The 12,134-nt window shown below is 31.5% G+C and overlaps 1 protein-coding gene across 3 annotated transcripts in view; it reads right to left on the bottom strand.

Moving 5' to 3' along the window:
* Positions 1 to 12,134, bottom strand: part of LRP1B (LDL receptor related protein 1B) — a 2,473,587-nt gene that overhangs the window by 279,481 nt on the left and 2,181,972 nt on the right. For all 3 annotated transcript variants that reach the window (XM_074301983.1, XM_074301982.1, XM_074301981.1), the window contains 3 exons: positions 2,950 to 3,043; positions 646 to 762; positions 404 to 523 (listed from right to left, as the gene is read on the bottom strand). In XM_074301983.1, coding sequence (XP_074158084.1) covers positions 404 to 523; positions 646 to 762; positions 2,950 to 3,043 — 331 coding nt within the window. The remainder of the gene's footprint in view (positions 1 to 403; positions 524 to 645; positions 763 to 2,949; positions 3,044 to 12,134) is intronic.

Below are 12,134 nucleotides of genomic sequence, written 5' to 3' on the forward strand. Positions count from 1 at the left end.
AAAAAGCTACTGTGAAAGAAAAATGGTATTGAATTCCAAGCTGTAGCCACTGTTGATAGTGAGATAATAGGCAATTAAAACCATTTAATGCTTTCACCTTTTTAATAATAATGGTGATAGTGAAAAGGAAAATTGCATTTTAATATTGAAAAAGCCAATTTCCTTCCTGGAACTTTTTCATGATTTCTAACTGCGTTTTTGTAAGACAACAGTTTTTTAAATTTCTACTTGCACTCACTACATACAATCATTTTAAATAGGCCACCCTAGCTGTTTCTGGTGAGTCATGGCCTGATTTGATATCTGTCTACATGGCTACATCAAATCATCAGAATATGTAAATTTTTAGCCCAGCTTTCAGCAAAGGTCAATGGTGATACAGAGCACTGTGAGGATGACTTACGGCAATCCCTTTCATCTTCTTCATCACCACAGTCATCTTGTCCATTACACCTGAGGTTTATTGGGATACATTTTTGATTTTTGGTGCACTTGAACTGGCCTGACAAGCAGACATGTGTGTCTGAAAGATAGAGAGGGAAGGCAGAAATCAAAACTGAAGCCTGGGTTTGAATATAAATAGATGAGAATGTAATCAGCTAAGAATTAGATTCACATTCTTAAGTTAGGCATGCAATTACCCACCGCAGTTGAGTTCATCAGAGTTGTCCCCACAATCATTTTCTCCATCACAGATAAAAGCTGGCAGTGCACAAAGTCCAGTTCCACATTGAAATCGGCCTGGTTGACATTTAAATTCAGCTGGGAAAAGAAGAGAAATAAAAAAAAATAATTAAAAAGCCTTATAGAAAGGCAGACTGGCTTATTAATATTGCTTTTCTGACATTCAAAATATTTAGTTTATTATTATTATAAATGTTTCTTGAAATTAAATGTTAATGTCTCAAAATCAGATACTAATCCGATTCAAATATGCTGCTAATCTAGGGATAACTAAAGTTTCCTCCAGATTATCCTTCACAGTATCACAGTGAGGAAAACAAAAGAATATGGAGGAACACATAAATGTATTCTGATTTTAATAAAGTTATATTGGTGCTGGTGAAGAGATAGACTATCATTCACAAAGGACATTCTAAGCACATTTGAGGAAAAAAAAAAAAAAACAAGCACATATACTATCCTATCTTTTTTATTCCCAGTAATAAGAATTTGGGTTGTTGTTTGTTTGACTTTTATTTTTCTTGCAAAGATATATTCACAAATACTGACTATATCAGAATGACTAATATCACCAATATATACTGTTTACAAGGTTCTACTTGTATTTACTATTCCAATTCTCCTATTGGATAAAGACAATATGTTTTATAATGAATAACAGAATAATTTCCATGCGATAAAAATACAGATGGTGCCATAATGGATAACTCCCAATAGCAATTATAATATATCATATCCAATATGTACTATCCACATGAATTTTTAACATCATATACACTGTGCACATATACAAAAAAAAAAAAAAAAAAAAAAAAAAAGAAAACAGTCACTTTGTGAATAAGGCCCATAAGGTATGTTACTAAGCCCTGGAACAAAACTTTTTTAATGTAACAATGGCTTCTTAATAGATTTCAGATAATTGATTCAAGTAAATTATTTTATAAAGCATCTTTTATGGAGAACCCTATGCTAATCATTGGAAATATAAAAGTAAGAAATGACACAATCTCTGCTCTCAAAGATCTTATGATTTATAAGAGAGGACACCAAATCACACAAACAAGGAAAGCGATAGGTGAGGAATGGTAGTGGTAAAAGAGAGACACAGAAAGTGAGTTAGGAAAAAACTGAGGAGGGAGAGAATACTTTCAGGTGGGAAGGATAATAATGGAAGGTTTCATAGTGGATTCTTGAGGTAAGAAGAGGATTTCAACAAGAAGATATAAGGAGATTCATTTCACACTTGAGGTATGGCCTGTGGGAATTCATGGAAGTCTAAGATAATAATAATAAAGTTGGAAAAATTAATAAAAGTATTAAAATCTTTTCCCCTTTTGGTACTTATTAAAAGTATTTCTTTTTGTTTTAGTCCATAAAAACAAATCAAAGGGTAAAATAGCAAACTGGTTAGTATGCTTCTCACAAATAATTTTAATTATTTGGACATTAGTCCACCATGATTGCATAGATATCACAAGGAGTTATGCTCATGGTATTTTTGGAGCTTATAATGTCTCATCTTGGATTGTAACTCTTTTTTCAATGTCATTTTGATTGACTGCAACCCATTTTCAACCTGAGAAGGCAATATTAAAGTGGCCAACTCAGCGACCTCTAACAGACTATTACAAGAAAGTTACCTATTAATTGTGCAATATGACAAAAATTAACAGTGCTATTTTATAAATAGTACCTGGTAATGATATTCACACATAAATCTCTGAACACAGATTGGTAACAACTCTGACCTTTTCAGCTGCTCAAAGGATGAGAGCTTATAAAATAGCAATGTTCAAGATTAATTAATGGAACAATATAAATTTGAAGATTCTTTTCAAAATTTAATACTGATAGAAAAGTTGGGAAACTACATCTCTATAAAGGTAAATATTTCAGTTTGTAATACATCAAGTAATTTAATTTTTCTATTTTTTAATTTTGTACCATACCACATCAAAACTAGATTGAATATCCCCTAATAAATAATTATAGTGTATAAAGATTAGTTCACATATAAGATCACCTCAGAAGTTGTATAATTCTTGAATAAACTTGTAAGGAAGTCATTCTAAGTATAACAGTCATCAATAACTTCTTTAAAACTTCTAAATATTACTTGGGGATATTTTTAAAGTGATGAGTGGTGCACAAAACATTTTTATTTTTGGTTTTATAAGGCAGCATTTGAGTCTTCGCTTCAATTTTTGCAGGCATATTTGATTGAGGTTTTAGAATTTAAATATTTTAATTTCTAAATATACTCACGACAGTCATCAGGTTCATCAGATCCATCTCCACAGTCATCCACAGTGTCACATTTCCACCAGAATGGGATACATTTATCGGTTTTGCATCGAAACTAAAAAAACAAAACAAAAAACAAAACAAAAAAACAATTTGTTATGTTTTATATCTCACATACATACATATGTGTTTATGTGTATATTATGTATGTATATTTGTATAATGTATGTATATTTATAATGAAAATAAGAATATTAAATATAAAAAGTCCACTCTTGAATTGTGAATATTAAAAAAGCTATACAATCAGAGAAATAATTTATAAAGAAAATGGTCCTAAGAATTGCTAAGCTATTAGAAGTTCCACTGGCAGTTATTTGAAATAGACAGAAATGGTGTGAACAGAGATGATCTAGAGACTGAAGAGACACCAACAAAAGCTGGGGAATCAAAAATAAAATTTCAATTTCCCAGACAATTCCTAGAAACTTTCCATGGGAATTATAAAAGGTGAATTTTATCTGTGATAGATTTCTGACTGAATTACTTTGTAAATTCTACTTTGTAAAAATTACTTAAATATTAGAAAAAACATGTAATTCTATTCCCCAAACAGGTTCTACCTAAATCTGATTTGTCAAGGAAGAAATGTTGTATTTAAGATAGTTGAAGTTAACATAGCAAGTTATATAGCAAGTCCAGTCATTATGGATTATGATTTGAGTTGACTCACAATTATCTACATTCAACTTACAAAAAAAATGCACAATAAAAATGCTGACAAGATAACATAAAGTTATAGAACTTTTTGACAGGTTCCTTTGATAAAATAGATAGGGAGAGAAGAAAAATGTCAATAATATTTTTCTTCAAATAATCCATAAAACCACCCACTCTAACATGGATGTACATTATTTTTTTTTTTTTCACATTCCTTACCAAATGTAAAAAAGAAAAAAGGCTAAAGAAACAAAGGACCACAGTGACCAGGAAAAAACATTAACTTTTCAATCTAATACTCTAAAATACGATAATTTTTCTTTTTGAATGAGGTGTCGTATAAAAATGAGAAAATGTAGAGGGTCCAAGATTCTACAAGGAGCTCTTTTACTTTTCATTTGGTTCTCATTTGACCCAATTCACAAACAATAAAAAAATTCAGAACAATATTATTGCCATATATCAGTCTATGTAAATCAGTCCAATAATCTTTGTCCCATTTCATCCAGAGAAAGAAATACCATTATCCTTTGTAACATCCTTATTGGTCCTACTCATCAGAGACCAAGAAAGCATAGCTAATATATTCTTGCAAGTGCCCAAGACCATAAATAATCCCTTCCTCAGCAACATTCTGCTCATCTCTATCCTGTAGTAAGCACAGGAAACAGAAAAGTCTCAACAGAAAACAGAAAAGTGTATTTTCTCAAGAGAAAGTATATGCACTTGAAATTTTTTGACAGATTAAAAGTGTTTGTTCCATCCCAAACTCCTTTAATTATGTCAATTAGTCAATAGAATATTTAGGCAATTCTCTTAAGCTTAGAATAAAAAAAAAACACAAACAAACAAACAAAAAAAAAACAACAACAAATACTTCAATCTTCTTTCCTTTCACTACAGGAAAAAGAATGAAATGTACATTTTTCAATATTCTTCCCAAATTAAAGAGAAACAATTAATGGCTCTTTATAGCTTAGTCATTCAAGAAGTAGTACTCATGAATTATTTTTATGGCACATTCCATATAACTGACAGTGAAGTTATTGACAAGTTATTTTCAGTTTTGATAACAGATCTAGATAATAGAAAAATTAGACCTATATCACATTTCTCCATTGAAGATAGATGTTCCCAAGTCATGTTATTCTGTCTAAATACTCTTGACCAGTTTAATGCAACATTACAAAAGCCTTCCCCCCCCAGTCTTCTCTTTCCTTCCATACCAGAAATTGTTTCCCTCATCTCCTCTGCTATACTTGGATTCACTTTCTTAATTCAGCTATTTAGACTTTATGACCAGCCTCATTTCTCTTCCCCACTTATTGGGTATCTTTTGTATTTATTTAAACATTAAAATGATTTAGGTTTAGTAGAAAGTAAACTCCTTGAAGTTTATAAAGAAATATTTCATTTTTGTCTTCTTATCCCTAGCTCCTAGAACTGTATTTTGCATATGATAAATGTTTTAAAATTGTGGATTGAATTAGGAGGATATTTGACCTCCAAACTATCCTTTTAACGTGCACTGGCTTTCTTCAAGCCAACAGAGGGCTTGTTAGCTTTTGCTGGACTTGTTTTGCATGACATTAAGCTGATCCAAGGGCAGACATTGCTATTTTAACTTTAATGTGACAGTGAACATATTCTTCTGCTAACATGAAGAAAAACGTGGAGGTGGTGAAAGGCATCTCTGTGACTGTATTAGTTTCTTGAGCAATGGAAAAAGATGAGAAAAGGTCATAGGCATTGTAGTACACAAAGCACATTTGACTTGGGATAAGGGTAATCATAATTTTATTAGCTCAGTTGGTTCTTCACCATATCTTCTATCCCTCAGCAAATTGTTGTGCATTTGATTATTCATCTTTATTAAAGGTCAGCAGAACTGATTTGGAAACCTGTTTGTTATCTTTGAACAACAGGGCTATGAATCCAAGTGACAATGTGACCGTTCTGCTGTTTTGCCTGTATTGCTTAAGCCTGTATTAATGTGTTGTATTTTTGCCTCCCATGATTTTGGGAGAAGGGAGAAAATAATTGTATAGCTAGAGATTGGCTAGTGATATAATGTCTTGGTAAACATACAAAGTCACACACACACACATACACAACACACACTATACATTTCAATGCATGGATAGTAAGTACAATTGATTTAACAAGCACTTTGAGTTTTATGATACTACTATTTTCACAGTCCTTCAAAGAGTAATTTTAAAAAATCTCCCCCAAGTCTTTATTCACTAGATGAGTCTTTATTAAAATAAACACTAACTATTGGAACTATATACAGTTGTATGATTTGCTATCTGTTTCATTTTTAATAGGAACATAAAAAAGACATTTGAGTAAAGAGAAAGCAAGGGTAAAATATATTTATCATGTTATAGTTTTTATGCTAATCAGCATCTTTTCATTACTCTCAGAAGGAAGATCTTTTCTATTTCTAGTCTGTGATCCATTTTTCATGCTTAAACTCAGTAACTTAAAGAAGATTAACACTAAATATAAATGTAAAGTATCCTTCACAGTAAATGTTCCCCAAGACTAATATCTTCATAAAATAAATTAAGGATTACATTCTTATCACCCACAAGAAGTAAGGACTATAAAGTAATTACTAAAGGAAATTCATCCTAACACTAGCATAAGAATAAGGGACACAAAATCCCATTATGTACTCTGCTTTAGTAGAAGTGTTCATTTAAATCATCACTAGGTAACTTTCAAAAAAGAAAAGCCATTTACTTTTGAAAAGGTTAGTGTTACAGGGATTTTCCTTTGAATCTCAGAAGAAAGTTCCTCTTTATCTCCATTTGGGTCTCATGCATTTTAACTTCCAGTGGAATGAATATGAATATAATAAAGTCTGATTTGTGAGCTATATGTAGCTCATAAATTTTATAGAATTACTCTACTACCATTTGTATGATGTCATTGGTTGAAATGATCTCTTAATGACAAAAAAAACACCTTTTAAAGATAACACACAATTAGTTGTGTATCAAAAATGTGTTACAATACATGAAAATAGTTTATAACGTGTGTGATTCACTGTTTGTCTTATATTAAAATTTACTTTACTTAAAATTGTGTTTCCATGTACTGGCTTCTTTCTAACATTTAGACAATGGAGTAAGAATAAAACCTGTCTTGCTATGTAAGGGCCCTTTAAATGGGCGGACACAGTGCATTGGGAGATTGAGGCCCAGAAGTATTAGGACTGCCCTTGGGCGGGATCCTGGCCATATTGAGATAGTTTCGTAATGGGTGACTCTCTCGCTGATTGGCTGTGTGTGTGACCTCACAGGCCCTATGTAAGCCCACTGCAGGCAGCAACCGCCCTCTTTAACCTCCTGCTGTTCACCCTGGCTCCTAGCCTGGGTGGCCAAGCCAAGATGGGTAGCCGAAAGAGGTAAGGATTTTGGTAGTGAACACATGGGTCTTCTGACCAGGTGTTCACTCGGGAACCAACAAGTCAGGGCATCAGTCAGGGCATTATGTGAGTAGGTATAATAAAGGCTTTTAAGATTACACGTGATTGTTCTTGAGTGCGCTACCGGTTATTAAGCTATAGATTCAAGAGATTGTGGCCAGAGACCTTAGAAGGCCTCAGAGGAGGCAAGCCGGGTAGAGCTCACACTGCAAAGGACAGTGGTCAAAGGTACTCTGGTGGGTCTAGGACAGACTAGTAATTGTAACTGCCAGGAGAGCACGTTACATTGCTATCCATCTTTATCATTTCATAATAATCAATCATAATAAACAATCAATAATCAGAGTTAAATCCAACTGACTATCCCACAAATCAAATGACTTATGGGGCCAACCTTCTTCCCCCAAACCTCCAAATAAACAAACAATGACACTGTTTCAAAATATCATTCTTGAAAGTAAAATACAAAACTGGTAATGAGAAAGTCACATAGGTAGTCCTGAGAGGTTGAGGTTTTTTCCTTTGTTTTATTTTAAATAGATCTCAAATTTATGATCCAGAAGAATATAAATGGTAAACATCAGTATATAAGTTTCTTGAGAAAAAGAGTTTTATGAGCAGGTTATAAAGGTATACCAATTCTATCCATTCCATTTTTATAGTGTTTCTAAGATATAGTAATTATCTGTGAAGATAATGCTTTTGTTTTGCCTTTAATTACTCTTTCTTAAGCAATGAAACAGTTGACTCTTATGAACTGGGTTTACACACTGCAACTTTTTTTTTTTTTTAATCAATCAATTAGTTATATGTTTTGATCAAACATGAATTGACTTAAAAAAAAAAAAAAAAAACATAATTACCCAAACTGATTTCTGATATTGCCATAGCTTATCTCATGCATTTGTTTATATAAGATTTACTCTGCTTCTAGGCCATAATTAACTTTTCACTGTACTTAGCTATGACTTATAAGGTAAAGCAATATATTTCAGTATGACAAAGCATTTTGGATTTTATTACCTGCTTTTGTTTGGTTATCTTAGTTTATGATACAAATATTGCTGTAAAGTTCAGTAATGCCCAATGGGATAGGAAATCATGCCACATTATCTTATCTAAGTACTATTAGATTATTAATATAATTATTAGGTTCACAGTACAGGAGATTTAGAACTAGAAGGGATCCTTCATATCATCTCACCTCAAATTCTCAGTTTAGAGTTGGAAGAGTTGAAAGTCCATAAATTTTAAGTAACTGGCTAAGAGTTGTAAATAGTAGATCTGATATCTGATTTCTTTGAGATGCATTTAGGGGAAAAATAAAATACTATTTAAAAAGAGAAAGATTTATCAGGAAACAATGAGAGTCAAATATCCCCAAACTCCTAGTGGGCTAGTTATATGTAGCAGATGGATGACAAAAATAACTAAACAATTGTATTCAGAGATAGAGAAAAGAATCCCTTTAATTTTGAATTGTATATTCTTGTGGAATCTAAACTGCTAAGAGGAGAGAGGTTCTAGTGACTGTCATACAGGGCAAGTTAATTGATGCATTGGTATTTATTTAGAACTTACCATGTGCCAGGCAATGGATAAGGAAAGTGAATACAAAGACAATTATGAAATAATTCCAGCTCTTGGAAAGCCTATAAACTAGTAAGGAAAAGACAATATATACATCCATATAGGCATATGTTATAAAAAAGAAACAAGGTAATTTGGTAGGAAAGCATTAGCAGCTTAAGAGATCAGAAAAAATTTCACACAGAAAATAGCACCTGAGTTGAGACATGAAGGAAATTAGGGATTGTAGAAGCAGAGGAGAAGAGGTATATTCTAGGCAAGAAGGACAAAGGATTGTGTGTAACATAGTAGGGAGTATAATTTTGATGGAAAGGCAGCAATGGATAACAAGAATTAGTCATCATATGCAGAGGAGAAAAGTCAAGAAACAATTTCATTTAAACAGAGGGAGCATGTATTGGAGGAAAGAATAGTCAACAAAGCTAAATGCTGCAAAGACATAAAAAAATGAAGATTGAGGTAATATTGTGACAATAATAGAGACTTTGCTGACTTTAGAAAACAATTTTATTTGCTTGATGAAGTAGGAAACTAGACTGCAAAGAAGGAAATTAAAAGAGGAATGGCAATAACTATAAATAATTTTTTTCTTGGACTTTGGCTAAGAAAAGACACATAGAAGGATAACTTGAAGGAACAGTAAGATCTAGAAAAGTTTTTTTTTTTCAGATTATGGAAACTTTGGGCACATTGTAAGAAATAGGAAGCAGTCAAGAGATAGTGAGAGATTGAAGATTAGGAAGGAGATAATTGTTGGTATTTTTCTGGAGAAGATGGAAGAGAATGAAATTAAAATTATAAACAAAAGGACTTGGCTTAATGGAGAAAAGGATCAACTCTTTATTGGATAAAATAAGTAAGAGAGAGAGAAATATATCATTAAGTGATTATGAGAGAAAACACATTGAGGGAGTGAAATAGAAAATCAATTAATGATAGAAAAAGGATTGCCTTATTGTAGTTAGAGTAATTAAGAATGCTTAACAAAAAGTTAATATTAAATTTAGTTCACACAATTGCATGACTTCTTCATCTCTGTTTAGCAACTACAAAGTGGGAATAGAGGAGATCTATAGGGTTTTATTACAGGACCAGGTTTGCCAAAATAGAAGTGGCAGTAGGGGAAGGTTTCAAGGGATCTGCGGAAAAAATGTGATGCTGAGTTGAAGAGGTCAATGAAAAGGTTGCCAAAATAGGAAGATCAAGGTGGAATAGGCAGTAAAGCCATGATCAGCTTCCTAATAGGAAGACATGGTCTTGCAAAAAAGATGCATCTAAGTTGTCCATGTACACACCTCAGGGAAATGTCTGCAGTCTTCAGTGAGAAATCACTTAGGCAAAGTACCATGCAAAAGACAATATATATATGTATGTGTATATATATATATATATATATATATATATATATATATATACACTACAAAAAGTGGAATGATTCAATATTATTTCTGAGTTAGTGGTAAATGAGCAAGAAATGAATCTATATTAACTAGAAATGACAAGAAGTATATTCATGATGTAAAAAAGGTACACATCTTCATTTTTATTTGAACCATATTTCCATTAAAATGGATTTTTACTGTATTTTGTACTAAGGGGACTAAAACTTATTTTATGTATAAGAATTATTGTGTTTTGACAAAATTCAGTTGAGAGGTGGTAGTGGTAGTTTTCTTTCCTTTGTAAATAATATTCCATTATTTTTTTTCATTATTTTATCATATTTTTCCATATATAATTACTTGAAAACACAATTTTTAACTTCCTTTTAAATTTTGAGTTCCATATTCTCTTCTTTCTTCCCTTCCTTCTCTCCTTCCTGAGATGGTAAGCAATTTTATATTAGGTTACATATGCAATAATGCAAACCATATTTACACATTTTACTCATGTAAAAGAAAACACAGATCAACCCTCCACTGCCCCCCAAAAAAAGTAAAGTAAAAATCATATGCTTCAATATGCATTCAGACTCCATCAGTTCTTTTTCTGGAGATAGATACTATTTTTCATTAAGAATTCTTTGGAACTGTCTTGGATTGTTATATTGTTGATTGTATTGTATATTAGTAATTCAGCGTTGTTTGTTATAAATGTTTCTGTTTCCTTATACAAAGTTCTCCTGGCTCTAATTACTTCACTTTGCATCAGTTCATGCAAATGTTTCTGGTCTTTCCAAAATATTCCTGTTTGTTATTTTCTTATAGTACTTATATTTCTTTTATATTTCATTACAATCATATGCCACAACTTAGCTGGAGCCTTTCCCCAACTGATGTACATTCCCTCAATTTCCAATTTTTTCCACCACAAAAAGAACTGCTATAAATATTTTTGTACAAATAGGTCATTACTACTTCCTTTTATTTCTTTGAGATACAGACCTAGCCACTAGATAAAAGGATATGCATGGTTTTAGAGCTCTTTGGGCATAGTTCCAAATTGTTCTAATCTCTTTACTAATATTTTATTTAAATTTTTTTGCATCAATATTTATTGGGAGAAATTGCTTTATAGTTTACTTTCTCTGTATTTGCTCTTGCTGCTTTAGTTATTCATACCATATTTGCATCATAAAAGGAATTTGGTGAGACTTCAGCTATTTTTCAAATGGTTTATACAGACTATAATTAATTGGTCTAATTTAAATTGCTTGGTATAATTTACTTGTGCAATCACTAGGCCTTAGGGATTTTTTATTAAATATTCCTTGATGGCTGATTAATTTATTTTTCTAAGATGAGATTATGTAAGAATTTTATTTTCTTTTCTGTTAATCTGGGAAATTTATAATTTTTGTAAATATTCATCTATTTCACTTAGGTCTTCTGCTTTGTTGCCACATAATTGGGCAGGATAATTCCAAATATTGCTTTTATTTTCTCTTCATCAGTGGTGAATTGACAGTTTTCATTTTTGATACTGATAATTTGGTTTTCTTTTTTTTCCTTTTTAAAAAAAATAATCAAATTGGCCAATGGTTAATTTTTTCATAAAATTTGCATGTAGTTTTATTTATCAGGCTTATGGTTTTCTCATGTCCATTTCATTAACCTTTCCTTTGTTTTTTCAGGATTTCTAATTTGGTGTTTACCTGAGCATTTTAAATTTGCTTTTTTCTATTTTTAATTGAATGTACAAATGATTGATCTGCTATTTCTTTATTGTACTGATATAAGCATTAAGAAATATGCATTTCTTTCTAAGTATTGCTTTGGTTGCATCCCATACATTTTGATATGTTGCCTCATTGTTGTCCTTCTCTTTAATGAAAGTACTGTTTCTATGATTTGTTCTTTGACCAATTGCATTATTTTGAATTAAATTGTTTAATTTCTAATAATTTTCAATCTATTCATGATATCTCATTGAATATAATTTTCTTACATTAGGATCTGAAAAAATGTATTTACAATTTCTTCTTTTCTGCATTTGACTATGAGGTGATATAGCCATT

Source organism: Sminthopsis crassicaudata, chromosome 3 (assembly GCF_048593235.1).
Source record: "Sminthopsis crassicaudata isolate SCR6 chromosome 3, ASM4859323v1, whole genome shotgun sequence".
NCBI classification, from domain to species: domain Eukaryota; kingdom Metazoa; phylum Chordata; class Mammalia; order Dasyuromorphia; family Dasyuridae; genus Sminthopsis; species Sminthopsis crassicaudata.